Source organism: Coenobita brevimanus, chromosome 16 (genome assembly GCF_032717465.1).
Source record: "Coenobita brevimanus isolate Jiangsu-jjx chromosome 16, ASM3271746v2, whole genome shotgun sequence".
NCBI lineage: Eukaryota > Metazoa > Arthropoda > Malacostraca > Decapoda > Coenobitidae > Coenobita > Coenobita brevimanus.
Genome location: NC_136969.1, coordinates 2,834,077 through 2,849,137, shown reverse-complemented (window position 1 = coordinate 2,849,137; position 15,061 = coordinate 2,834,077). Strand labels below are relative to the sequence as shown.

The window sequence follows — 15,061 nt, the reverse complement described above, 5'->3', positions numbered from 1 at the left end:
CTAGTTTTAGGTCTGGGAAGATCACTTATAACCTGAACCTTAGCTGCTGGTGGTGCAACATGTCCATCACCAATTACGTACCCAAGGTACTGAACTTTAACTTGACCAAACTCACACTTTGATAAATTAGCTACAAGATTAGCATGAACCAAACGCTCAAGAAATTTACTGACATGGCATAGGTGATCTTTCCAGTTGTCACTGAAGATTAATACATCATCAATATAAACAACACACCCTGCCAAACCCTCTGTTACAACATTCATGAGCTTCTGAAATGTGTCTGGTGCATTCTTCATACCATATGGCATTACCGAACATGCAAAAGTCTTTCCTAGTGTTACAAAACATGAGATCTCCCTAGCACGTTCAGTCATAGGTACTTGCCAGTATCCCTTTAACAAATCAAACTTACTTATGTACCTAGCCTTTCCGATCTTGTCTATGCAATCTTTCACACGAGGGAGAGGGTAAGTGTCTGTTTTGGTTATCTGATTAACACGTCTGTAGTCGATGCAAAGCCGCTGTGACCCACCTGGCTTAGGGACCAGAGTGACAGGAGAACTTCACTCGCTCTGACAGGGCTCAATCATCTTGTGGTCCAACAGGTAGCCAAGCTCCTTCTGGATGAGAGGAACTTTCACTGGGTTCACACGGTAAGGAGGCAGTTTAATTGGCTTTGTGTCTCCAACATCGACATCATGCATCAACACAGTAGTTCTTCCTGGAGTGGCACGGAACACATGCGGGTACTCCTGCAGTAATGCCGAAAACTCCTGTCTTTCCGCGGGAGGTAGATGAGAAAGCTTATTCTGGAGATCATTCATGATATCAGGATTCTTCCCCAAACTATCACTCAGGCTCATGCTGCATGGGAGAGCTTCACTTGCAGACTCGGGTGGAACAGCTACAGTGCAGACTGGATTATTTTCGTCCCCCCTGTGATATAACTTTAGCATATTGATGTGACATAGTTGCTTGTTCTTTCTACGATCTGGTGTGGCGATGACATAGTTGATATCACTGAGTTTCTTCTCCACGAAATAAGGACCACTAAACTTGGCTTGAAGATGTTGCCCATGAACCGGTAGCAGAATCAAAACCTGATCTCCTGGCTGAAAGTGGCGTAACCTGGACTTCTTATCATACCAAGTCTTCATCTTCTCCTGAACAGCTCCTAAATTCTCTCTCGCCAGCTGTAAAGCAGTGGACAGCCGTTCTTTGAACTTCATCACATACTCCAGCAGGTTGACGTCATCTTCCTCCTACAGCCAGCATTCCTTGAGTAGCTTAAGGGGTCCTCTTACTTCATGGCCAAACAGTAGTTCAAAAGGTGAGAAGCCCAGTGATTCATTTGGAGATTCTCTTGCGGCAAACACAACGAATGGAAGACCTTTATCCCAGTCTTTCTGATGTTCCAAACAGTATTTCTTGAGCATCGATTTGAGTGTTTGATGATATCTCTCCAACGCTCCTTGGGTCTGGGGATGGTAAGCTGAAGACGTGATCTGGGTGATGCCCAACTCTTTCAGAGACTGCTTGAAAACGTTTGACATGAAATTACTTCCCCGGTCTGACTGTACCTCCTTGGGCAGACCAAACTTTGTGAAGAACCCTAGCATTTCCTTAACCACGTTCCTTGCTGAGATATTTCTAAGTGGAATGGCTTCAGGATAACGAGTAGCCATATCAATCAGGGTCAGCACATAAGAAAATCCTGAAGAAGTCTTAGGAAGAGGGCCCACAATATCCACCAACACACGGGTGAAAGGCGCCTCAAAAGGAGGAATGGGAACTAGAGGTGCAACCTTTTCGGTCTGATTACACTTCCCCACAACTTGACAGGTGTGACAAGACTTACAATACCAGGAAACATCCCTGAAGATACCTGGCCAGTAGAAGTGTTTCAAAATGCGTGCCACAGTCTTCCTCACTCCGAGGTGTCCTGCCAAACTGGAATCATGAGCCACTCTAATGATATCCTGCCTACAAACACGAGGGATGACAACTTGATGTACAACCTCCCATTCACAGTCGCTGATGCTGTTGGGGGTCTCCACTTCCTCATAAGTACTCCTGACTTTACATAATAACAAGTAGAAGCACCGGCTGACTCTTCTTCACTGTAAGCAGAGTTAGCTAGACCTTTCAACTCAGGGTCAGCAACCTGCAACTCAACCAACTCTTGACGAGACAAATTACCAACACTACGGGGTACTGCCTCATCTGGTGAGTGGTCCAAATTAGCAAGAAAAGTGTCAGCTAGGATAACATCATCATCATCATTATCCTCTAAATCACCAGTAACTTTAGACTTAGCCCTAGTGACAGCACATGCGGGGAACACATCAGGGACACCACAATCCTGGGACGCAGCCACTGGCTCACTAGACAACTGAGGAGCTGGACACACTTGACTTCCACCAATATCATTTCCAAGTAAGAAAGTTACACCTGACATTGGGAGTGTCTCAACCAACCCAACCATAACGGAACCATTAACAAAACCAGACTCTAAATTCACTCTGCACAGAGGGACAGAGAAGTAATTATTCCCTACACCTTGTAAGATTACAGTTTCATCAGAGGAATTAACATTAGAGCCTAGAACACTGGTCAGCATAAGGGATTGGCAAGCACCTGTATCACGATATATTTTAACTGATTTCCTGTCATTACTGTCCAGAGGACTGACAAAACCATCAGACAGGAAATTAGCACATGAACTCTTGAGAGTGTCACCCACATTACTGCTCAAAAGAGGAGCTCCATCATGAGAATTTAAGTTACCCCTCAAAGCAGGTTCAGTTAACTCAGTTAAAGAATTCTGGGAACTCTCAAGAGTGGACACTAGACCAATTGACTGAATATTTAAAGACTCCTTTTTGTTCACATCACGCTGTCTCCTGAAACATTTCTCCGTAGTATGACCAAGCTTACCACAATAAGTACATTTACTTTTCTGAAATCTAGAGGTGAAGCTGGTATTTACTTCCTGAGAAACATCATCCTTATTCTCTTTCCTGTTACCTATACTCTGAGTAGAGGCAACGTACTTACTCTCAACTTTCCCTTTTTCTTTAGAATATCTCTTGTGAGTGAGAACATATTCATCAGCTAAAACTGCAGCATCAGACAAATTATCTATTCTTCTCTCATCAAGATATAGGCTTACATCTTTACTAATGCACCTTTTGAAGTCCTCCAGCAAAATCATCTGCTTAAATTTACCAAAATCAGAATCCACATTCTTAGAATTAACCACTGCTCTAACAGATCTTCTTTGATTTTTGCATACTCAACATGGGATTGCTTATCTTGCTTATAAGTTGTCCTAAATTTTACTCTATAAGCTTCAGGAACAAGCTCATAGGCCTTAAGAATCAAGCTCTTAACTACATCATAATTATCACATTGATCCTGAGGCAAAGATGCATAAGTTACTTGAGCTTTACCGGTGAGAACAGTTTGAAGGAGTACTGGCCAATACTCCTTGGGCCAATTAAAACCTGTAGCTACCCTCTCAAACAACTGAAAATAGTTTGTTAAATCAGATTCATTAAAAGGGGGGACAAGTTTAACATTTTTAGCCACATCAAAATCATCAGAGCTAGATGATCCAGTTCCACCTTGTTTCATGCGATACTCATGGTCTGCCTGAATCCTGGCAAGTTCAACTTGTGCCTGAGCCTGTATCTGTGCCTCAACGCGAGCCTCCTGCAGGGCTAGCTGTAACTTAGCTAATTCAATCTGCGTTTGCTCATTTGGAGGAGTTACATTAAACAAGCTTTCATTAATCATGTCAACAATTTGATCTTTAGAATGATGAGAGCGAACAGCAATTCCCAATTCTTGAGCAACAAGCTTAAGTTCATTCTTTGTTCTGTTTTCTACATCACACACTGTTTGCACATTTGACAAAAAATCTTTGGCTTCATCAAGTGTAGTAATAGTAGACATCATGAATAAGTAACAGTCACAAAATATCGAGCAATATCCTTATGACAATATCCTGAATATCCTGATATGAGGTCGCCAAATTTATGTTACGGAACAGAGAAAGATAATGTACACTTTAAGTGAGAATACTAAAAATCACTACTGTCCCGTAAAGTTCCAGGTTCAAAACAAAAGAGTTAGGTAAAATTACAAGTTAAAGTTTAATGCTCAAACTAACAGCAAAACATTCAGGACTCATAAGGATAATGTAATGGCAAAAACTGGTTAAATATTAGGTTAACTGCAATAGCCTCTATTTACACGAAATTAGCAAGAGTAAATTTATCTAAGTCAGCCCTGATAAAATGAAAATACACTGGGTAATGCTCAGTTAATGCAAGATAAATTATTACAGATACAAAGTATTATTAATAATGACTGACTTCCAAACTTTACACTAATTACGAGAACCTCACTAGGCCTACAAATCAACACCCTATGCTATACAGTACAAGAACAAAATGCAATAACACTTATACTCAAATCACACAGCTGCTAGATGGTTGGAGACTTCCTGAGAAACTCACAATAATAATAACTGTACAGGGGAGGACAGAGATGTGAACAAAATGAGGAGTAGATCTAAGTGGCAATGATGCAGAGACTGAGCTCATTATATAGGGGCCAGCAGAGCTTGATACAACTTGTAAGAAGGACGCGCAAATGAAGCCATGGGGACAAAGAGCTGAAAATCCTGCTCTGAACAACAGAAAGGACGACTTACTCTACTATAACGGTAGAAGGGGGGGACTGAGGCAGAACACGCTCGTGATCAAACATGCAGCATACTGTACGTTAAAATTACACAAAGGATGATGAAATCATAGGCTATGTAACAACAGTTACATTACATTAAGGCATATACATTACAGCAGTGTATTCTTTATGCATTCCTACAACCGCATCATACAACTACAACTACATCATACAACTACATCATACAACTAGCTATACAAGTCCATTAAGGACTATACATAACAACTGAGTATTCCTTCCATCATTCTCGCTGTTTACACACCCTTTAATCAACTCAGACAAAACCAATGGCAGTGAAGGGCTTGGTGAAGGCTACGTCAACTCTGGTGGTGCAAGAAACTATCTGTTGCCAGACGCCTTAAGCCCATACGAGGTGGCCATAAACAAATCGCCTCCATGTCACCCTGTCCCCCACCATTTCATTGCCCTGCTCCCAGTTCACACACCCCTCTCTCATATACCTCTCCCCTCAATCCCTCCATCTCATCCTTGGCCTCCCCCTCCCTCTCCTCCCTTCCACCTCACTCGCATACAATCTCCTCGCAGCAAGAAGCTGCCACAAAATAAGTACTTCATAGGACTGACGAGGTTAATGAATAAAATGCCGGTATTATTTTTGACACAGCAATGACAAATTATCCCTAACGTAATACAGTTAGGGAAAATACATCTCTTTCAGAACTATGAGGTAAAAAGTAAAGGTAAAGGGTAGATGCCATGGAGTGTTTAGCCGCGGTACTCATCTCTGTAACATACGCCTTGGAGCAGTGCATCATCCAGGTTACCATAGTTACCTCCCCTAGATGTTACTAAAGGTACTCATTGCACCTGCTGTACCAACCCACACAGGATGGCTGGACACCTGAGTTGAGTGACGCCAGCTGCCCGTGCCAGGATTTGAACCCTGGCTATATCGGGTTATATGTTCTAATTATATTTATTTTTCACCGGTATATGTCGGACTGTCCCAGCCTTACTGCATGTCATGGCGAAGTGACAGACGGCTCAGGAAGCAGATGGAAGAGTGATGGGAGGTAAGATCGTGTAAGTGATGAAGATTAGGTACGGTATAAAACGCTATAAAAATAATAATGTTCGTGACGAGAGAACCTTAAATTAGATTAGATAAGAGATTGAAGTAGCTTGGTGATAGCGGTATTGTTATCCACGAGAGAACGAGATTACAGAATGTTCCTCTTTGTCCTCTTCTAACTTCGTAAATAAATCTTATGTTACGATGCGAAAATTACAGCAGGGTATATTTGGGTTCTGCAGGATGATCAGGTAAAGAAATGCAAAATCTGTCAATCTTGTTGCTCCTGTAAAAACATACTTAGGTTACGACAGGGAATCGATCGTATGTATGTATGAGAATCCCACCCCAGATGACTTAAGGGGGAGTAACTGCCTTATATTTTTCCTACCATTATGTGACTAAGAAAAAATTACAGCTATCTGGTAAGGATCTAAATCTCCACACAGCACAAGGTGGCCACCTCAACGGGACACTCTTAGACCAACTACACCCAACAAATACCTCATCAAGAAGGACATAGAGAGCTAGAGGAATGCAACAGACAGAGGAGTTAGTGGACTGACATCTAAGAGCGCTGCCAGTGACGAACTACTGCACATGACCGTGCAATAAGTAAGGAAACAGCGCCTATGTAAACACTCAGCAAGAAGCAGATCTGATGTTGTTCGAGCAGGCACGGTGAGGGGAATAGTTAGCAGGCTTGCATCTACGGAATTACTGCCCCCGAACGTACACTTTTTATTAAGGCAGCTGTACTTATACATACCGTCTACTGTACACTCACCAAGGAGGAGGACAGAGATAATTAAGGCGGACACAGCCAGGGGGGCAGTTAGAGGGGTGGCATCCAAGGGCAATTTGAGCCACTCGCAGTTGGGACCGGTGTGGGTGTCAGGGCAGGAACAGTGGTAGCCTGGCTGCAGGTTGTAGCAGGTACCACCACTAAGGCACGGTTGGAACACACACTCATCTACGTCCTGACACACCTTCCCAGTTAGCTGTCTGCCTGCACCACAGCTGGGAAGAGAGAGCCTATGTGACATCAGGCATAGTACAGTAAACCCTTGTCTCCAGCGGTGTCCCTGCCCCAAGCTCAGTAATAATGCTTAGCTGTAGGTTAACATTTTCCCCAAGTTGCATTGATGTGTCCTGAGACAGCAGTAACAGAAAGAAGTAGACATCACTGCATTGTGGATAGGAAACTGAAGTAGGGAAGTATTACCTCTTTCTTGGTAGCGTTTTTTACTAGTATCTTATTCAAGCTTACCTCAAACGAGTTTATTTAGCTGGGTCAGTCATAGAAAACAGTGTTAACATTATCACCCGTACCCCTCTTATGGGCAGAACAACTCTAGAATCCTACTTCGGCTAATGCCAGATTATTATACTGAGCTAAAAATAATTACAAGTGACTCATGGTCAGGATAAACCTAAGCATTCAATTTCAGCTCATTTTATTATATAAGAGTGATCCATATTAGCCTGTATATAAAAAAAAGTATATTGATGTGTGGAAGTACTGCCAAGACACCCCTGATTCACCTGCACACAGCTTGCCTCCAGGTGTTGTGGCAGGTGAGGGGCGGGATGCAGGTGGTGGTGGTGCAGGGGTCTAGCGATGGACATCCAATCTCCACATTGTGCATTAAGGTCACCCGCCCCCACTCACTGCTGTTGGCTGGCGAGGGAAAGGTCACTAACTCCCCAGACACCCTCAGGTCATCTATGCAGGCTGATGGGGGAGAGAAAATGAGGAAAAGGTCAGTAGATGGGGAAGACAATTAGTGGTAATGTTCAAGTAAGGAGGACAAGTTACCAGCTGTCTAAACAACCTCACGTCACCTGTGTAGGCTGACTGGCTTAAGGGAAGGGGCAGTTCATTAAATCTGGATACTCTTTTCATATTTTATGCAGGCTGACTGGGTCAAAGGGAAGAATGTGCACTAAGGCCACGCATCCCCTCGCACTGCTGTCTGCTGGTGAGGGAATAGTCATCAACTTTCGGACACTCGCAGATCATCAATGTTAGCTGATGCAAAAAAAAAAAAAAAAAATTATATCTAAATCAAACACAAATGGACTCTCACTTGTTTCACTTGGAACTGTGTGTGTAAAACAAATGTTAAATGTAACTAAACAGTCATTAAAGCCCTACTGAGACACCAGCACTGCACTACATTTTGAAACGCAGCAAGAAAAATACTGAAATGATACACTGTAAATTATTTATCTATCTATCTAAAGAGTTGGCCTGCAGTCCTAACGGACCCGGGTTCAAATCCCGCTGGGGCAGGGAACAGTTTAAGGATTTGAATTTCATAAAATCAGACTTTACGGTTCTACCGGAAGACCCGCCGACATGTCGTCAAAATACCCCCGCTAATACCAATACATCAGTCCTGTATGAGACAGCCCTAGCATGTATTCAGTATGGAAGGTGAGTGTTAGCGCCGAAGTGGTGACATGTAGAGGTGTGCGGTACATAGGAGGATACTGGGCCTTGAAAGCAGGCTGTGAAGCCTATGCCCAGAGTCGGTCATATAATATATATATATATATATATATATTTATATATATATATATATATATATATATATATATATATATATATATATATATATAATATATATATATATATATATATATTTATATTGTACATTTGAATATCACAAACGAAAAATACACTGGAATTAGCCTGAACTTTTAGTTACTGGGAATAATGAGACGCATGGGGAAGTCAAGAGAAAGCTACAGACGCTGAGGCGAGGTGCATATAAAAGATGGTGTGAATAAATATCGAGGAATTTCTGGGAGGGTATATTCTGAAAGGAATATCATTCAGGTCCATTGGCACTAACGTTGGAATTTTGATACTCTTTATAGGTACTGTACAGCTACGGCAAAAAATTCCTGTACTTGTCTCAAAACTGTCAGAACCTAATGAGGTTCTACTAAGAATATCAACAATATTCACGCACGACAGGGGATTTGCAGTCAGGCTTTACTAGTTCAAAACTTGGGACATGAAAGACTGTTACAGTATTTACAGCAACTGTTCAGTCTGGGTCACAAGTTCGCCCAATATTCACCAGTTCTGCTCATCACTGTCCTCTGTTGGCTAATATTCTTAAGCATAGAGAGGTTCCGTATATTTCTTTGTACATAGAAGATTCTCTTTAATATAACACATATGGGAAGAAAATGACGGACATGTGTTAAGTGTTAAGCAAACGCAGTGGAACAGTAGGGTCAGTGTTGTGCCATACTGCACATCACAAAAAGCTCCACCACTCACTGTCACTGAGGTCGTCGTGTATTGCCACCAACTTCAGCTTCTCAAACTCTGCCTCACCGCCCACCATCACTCCTTCCTCGCTATCCACCTCTAGTCGGACAGGCGGACCATCCACACCTGGGTATATTTGACCCAGGCTTTGAGTAGTGAGGAGCGATGGAAGACTTTCGTTCCGTCGCCAGCCGTCCCCATCGTCGGCAGAAATGATGATGTTGTGTCCATGGCGACTAAGATACAAGGTGTGCCATAGCCCGTCTGCCAGTGGGAAGCCATCAAGACACACCTCAGACACCAGCGAGGCCTTAGTAGACACAGATGCACAGGCCACACCTCCCCTCAGCTGCCGATAACAAATACTTTTTGGACCAGTTGTGGGTATGACCAAGTATTATGCCATTATGTTTAAAAATGACCACCCCTTACACGATTAAAATGTGTGACGATAGATAGACAGACGTTGAAAAATTAGACTAGGTCTTAACTCACTCACTGTGATGACGTCTTTATATATTAATTTTGCTTTGCCCAGATAATCTTATTCAACTTTTGGGAAATTTTGTCAGACTGAAAGTGTTAGGTGCAATATTCATTAGCCTTCACTATTACTGGGCTCCACCAACTTGAATAAGATTTCTGATGTATAATTCGGTCTTGCCTGATTCTTAACCTTTCCGTCGTTTGGTTCAGGTTCATCTTAAAACTGAAGTGACCACTGCCTTGTGCCCTTGTCCTTTGATTGACTATTCTTAACATCAAATCCATTTATTCTTGCATTATCCTTATCCTTTCCACAAACGTTGGTCTAAATTGGATTCAAGCTGTTAAAACTGACTTTACTCTGACCTTCAACGTACTGTTCTCAGAAACATCAGATTTATGCCTTGCCTGACCCTCAACAGTTCCATCAAGTTTGGTTAAAATTGGATCAAAACAATTTATTTTGCCAACACCCACACACACGGGTCGAAATTTGAACTTGTCCTGTGACACACACACACACACACACACACACACACACACACACACACACACACACACACACGGAAAGACAGACACACATCAATCAAACCATAACCTCCACATTCCCTCCACAATCGCGGGTGTGACATCAACATACGTGCAGCCTGAGTGCCGGAGCTGCATGCCGTGAAAGGACTGCCACCAGAAGCCCATTAGGACGGCCCCTTGACCTAACCCTCAGCTGCAGGTTCACATTATATGGGTCTGGAGGCTGGTGGATGGGTAGCCTTGCGAACGAGGACGACCCCAGGGAAGAGGGTACTGTCGGGGTGTCGCAGCCTCGCCCCGAGAACCCTGGCTGGCATTCACAGTGTGGGTTCTTTAGGCCCCCCACACAAGAGCCTCTCAGTCCACAGGAAAGTCTGGCTTCTCCACAGGCCTTCTCTTGAGGTTCACAGCCACCCGCACTGCCGCTACTGTACGCTGGCTCTCCTAAATCTTGCAGCTGAAAGAGTGGCGCGGTGAAATCAAAGTAGCATGTGATGTAACTGATTCAAGTCTGGAGGTTCATTGCACGATATGTAGGAAGTAAGTAATATGTAAAGTTAGGGAAGGCGTCACCATCATCATCATCATTATAACCATCATCATCATCAACACCTCAACCACCATCATCATCATCGCCACCATCAACACACAATTATCATCATCATCATCATCACCACCATCAACACACAATTATCATCATCATCATCATCACCTCAATCACCATCATCATCATCGTCACCACCAACAATCATTATCATCATCATCATCATCACCTTAACCTCCATCGTCATCATCTCCACCACCAACACACAATCATCATCATCATCATCATCATCATCATCACCTCGACCACCATCGTCATCATCGCCACCACCAACAAACATCATCATCATCATCATCTTGGTCATCATCATCATCATCATCATCATTCCAATTTTTACTCCCATTTTCAAGATGGGGTTACCTAAGTACTATAACACCAATCGATCAAAACCACAACAATACATTCATGAGCAAAAGTCGGCGTACACTTCTCTGCTGACTTTTGCGAGGGAAGGTGTTACGTGAATTATTTTATTGTGATGGCGATATGAAACAGACACTAAAAGATTAAGTAGAGAAATACTACTCTGTCGATTGGAGAGGTATGTGAAATATGGAATGCGGAACACAAAGTTGGGATGAGGTTTTTGGCCAAATTTTATTCCTGTCTGTATATATTGCAATTCATTCCAGTGATCCTCGTCCTTAAATCTGGAGTCGAAATTCACAGACATTTTTATCATCAGTTCCTCTTGTAATTATACTTTGTCTTTTCCAGGGAGAAAAAGTGAATATCTGAAAAAAATTCATGAGATTTTGTGTTACAGTGCACGCAGCTAAAAAGTCTAAAAGAAACCATTCATAGTGGAGAAACTGGTGTTCCTTAAGCACTCCCAAGTATCTACAAAGACTAATAAATCAAGACTCCTAGGGCCATTTAGCTCATGTGTACACGGATGTAAGAGCACGGAGCATAACACCCACCTCGCCATTGACAGTGAGGTGTGAGAGGCATCCACTGAGCCCCTGTGCCTGTAAAGCTGTAGTCCATCCATGGGTGCCAGGCTGTGGAGGCAGGTGAGCCAGGCCACCCAGCTGTAAGGGTCCTGAGCCACCCCATCTCTTAGGCGCCTCCACACCCACCCAGCCGCCCCTCGCAACACAGTGATTATCCAACACACGCTCCCCTCCTTCCCAGTCTCGCCCACACATGTCCACCATTAGTGTTACTCCCTAATGGAAAGAAAGGAAGGAAGGAAGAATGTAAAAACAGTAGCAAGCAATGCCGTAACACCATTGCAATGTAGTATCATAACTAGTACAGCATATATAAGGGTAGATGGCCAACCTACTCAGTGGCATTATATGGTTGAAAATTCACAGTCACTTCCTACGAATCGAACTCAACTATGTCACTTTGAATGGAGTGTGCTAAGATGCCCGTTACCACCACCACTACCACCACCGCCACTACCATCACCACCTTTATCATCATCATCATCATCATCTTTCCCACGCTACCTGTTCATTAAGATGTAGATGCAGCGTGTGCCAGGTATGCAGCTCCAGTCTAGACTTCACCTCCAGCAACATCGGTCCACCAGCTCCCTCCAGCACCACCTGCGCCCTCCCTCTGACGACCTGTACGGCCAGCATGGGTGTGGGCTGAGGGCTGCGGTGGCTGGTGGAGGCGGACAGAGGGCCAGAGTACAGAACCAGGCCATCTGAAGTGCGTGGAAGGAGTCTGACGGAGAGGGAGGTGGGCAGGCAGGGTGGCAGGGGACGCACCCAGGTGAACCCCGCCCCTAGGAAAGTGCGAGACAGGACCTTGCACTGCGCACCCCACGACCCCCCAGGACACACACACCTGCGGGAAGGACAGGGTAAATATTGGTAAAGGTGCAGGTGTGTTCCGTAATCATTCTCGTCCATCCTGGGTTCCAAGTTGGTGTGTGAGATTTCTGGTCGTATGCTTCAACCTAAAATCGCAAAGTGGAGTGCAAATCCCTCATTTCTGAAAGTTATTTTGGGAATGTCTGTGGTTATTAGGTATAGTTAGCCTGCATCCCATGTGACACAACTTTCATGTGACACAGGTTCGTATACTTTATCGATCAATATACATCTGTACCCAAGCGTCTTAATGTCGTAAGGGGTGGCCACAAACAAATCGCCTCCAAGTCGCTCTGTACTCCAATTGGCTGCCTTTCATCCAGTTCACACCCCCATCTCTCATATATCTCTCTAGTCCATCCTTCCATCTCACGCTCTGTGTCTCCTCACCCTCTCCCCGTCCGATTCACACACACACACACACACACACACAACCACTCTGATTTAGCATATTCTTGTACAGTAATCAGTCCCTCATTCTCCTCTCCACATAACCAACCATTATTTACACTAATGATAACTTATCCTACTTTATAATAACTCGTGTCCGATTACCTGTGTCCCATGTCCTTCCTGATGCACCGCCCGCCATTAAGACACGATGAGGGTGTGCAGGTGTGGAGGTAGTGGGTGTGTGGGCGGCAGGTGTGGGCGCGGGTGAGGCGCGGGGTTACCAGAGAAGTAATGTTTGTGTCCACCACCTACGGGACATCATCAGCAGCATTATCATTATCATCATCATCATCATCATCGTCATCATCATCATCATCATCATCATCATCATCATCATCATCAACATATCATCATCATCACCCTGACCTTCCCTGCCTAAAACTAAACATGAAAAACCCAGAAACAAGAGTGGAGAAAGTATAAACAGGAGGAGACTATATATGGCCAGTGAGATAGGCCCCCCCCCCCCCCACACACACACACACACCACTCAGATTAAGCAAATTCTTGTACACACTTCTTACCACAGTAGAATATACCAAGGTTATACTGGGATGAAAGACATATACTGGGATGAAAAGACATATACTGGGATGAAAGACATATACTGGGATGAAAGACATGTACTGGGATGAAAGACATACAGTATGCTGGGATGAAAGATATATACTGGGATGAAAGAAATACTGAGATGAAAGATATATGCTGGGATGAAAGACATACGCTATTCTGATCATCACCTGGAGTGGGAGAATAACAGAAGCCAAGGACGCAGCGGATGAAGGGCTGTCGAAGGGTGAGTGTGTGTCTGTTGAGGCGTGGAATCTGCCATCATTTGCACCACCACTCGCACCACCACTTGCACCACCACTCGCACCACCACTCACACCACCACCTGTCTCCCAGCTGGCCGTCTGAGCATCATCTACAGCCACACCAAGCTTCATTATTTCCTCAAGCTGAAAAAGGAGATACGAACTAAAAAGGAGAAAACAGAGTGAAACAGAAAATATTCACAAACAGTACATGTTAAATTTAAAACGCTGGCAAAGACCCATCTATTCAGTGTATCATTTGGGCTAATATTCATGACAATACTTCCTTCAGGAGAAACACAGGGCAACAAGAATGGAAAAACTAATGAGAATAACGTTTTCATGAAGCTTACAACGGGGTTGGGGGATGTTAATACCTTTATCAAGCCTGCCCACCTTCTGAATGTTGAGTGACAGAAGGCCATGGAGCTTGATGGGGTTGAGAAACTTGCCACTCTTTTGTCTCACGCTCACCCAAACACAGGTGTAGGGAGTTGGAGGAGGGGAGGGGTGAGCAGGGATGCTGTGGGAGTGAGGGTGGGAGTCAGAGAGGGTTGGGAGTGGCTGTGAGGGTGGTGGGAGTGAGCCATACACACTCACTATCTGCACCCTTGATCCACCTACTCCTCCCATCACCTCCTCCACTGCTTTCGTCAGGGTGCCCAGGCCTCCACCACCATCCTGTAAACACAATGGCACAGACAGCAGCTGATATAAACGTTTCCTCTCAATATATGGGGCCTGCAGAGAAAGAGAGAGAGAGAGAGAGAGAGACAAGGGTGAATCAACGAAATATGAGTGACGAGTAAAGTGTGGCTAACTCCCTTAACACAAGGACATATTTTTTTTTATTTTTGCCACATCTAGAGAAGTATACAGTATTTAGCTATAGAAAAAAATTATAGAAATATGACCCCATTACACTAACTTTGCCTAAAATTGCAATCTCTCCATCTCGAATGCTGAGTAGTAGCACTGAATTAGCACTAAAATATCACTGAAGGGGATGTATAGCTGTAACACTGTTTTTTTCCGCCATTCAGCTGTGTGAAATTAACATCAAAAGGACGAAAACCTTGGACATTTAAGGGAAAAATGGTACAGTGGCGTTAGATAGGACCACTGCCAGCCCTCTCAGTAAAACAAGCCTTTCCTAGTCACACAATATAATTTAATGGTTGCAGTGACAGCAGTTACAACCTTAGCCTCATCTGAACATCAACCCAGTAGACTGCAGGCCACGGTTGCTCTTCTTCTGCAGAC

The 15,061-nt window shown here is 43.8% G+C and overlaps 1 protein-coding gene across 1 annotated transcript in view; it reads right to left on the bottom strand.

Moving 5' to 3' along the window:
• The window catches only part of LOC145390888 (putative neural-cadherin 2), a 105,964-nt gene that overhangs the window by 8,200 nt on the left and 82,703 nt on the right, over positions 1-15,061 (bottom strand). The window contains exons 18-28 of the mRNA XM_080265628.1: positions 14,195-14,479; positions 13,837-13,942; positions 13,724-13,791; positions 13,086-13,231; positions 12,159-12,504; positions 11,622-11,870; positions 10,204-10,551; positions 9,087-9,426; positions 7,334-7,523; positions 6,576-6,808; positions 5,593-5,663 (exon numbers count right to left, since the gene is read on the bottom strand). Of these exons, the coding sequence (XP_080121754.1) occupies positions 5,593-5,663; positions 6,576-6,808; positions 7,334-7,523; positions 9,087-9,426; positions 10,204-10,551; positions 11,622-11,870; positions 12,159-12,504; positions 13,086-13,231; positions 13,724-13,791; positions 13,837-13,942; positions 14,195-14,479 (2,382 nt within the window). The remainder of the gene's footprint in view (positions 1-5,592; positions 5,664-6,575; positions 6,809-7,333; positions 7,524-9,086; positions 9,427-10,203; positions 10,552-11,621; positions 11,871-12,158; positions 12,505-13,085; positions 13,232-13,723; positions 13,792-13,836; positions 13,943-14,194; positions 14,480-15,061) is intronic.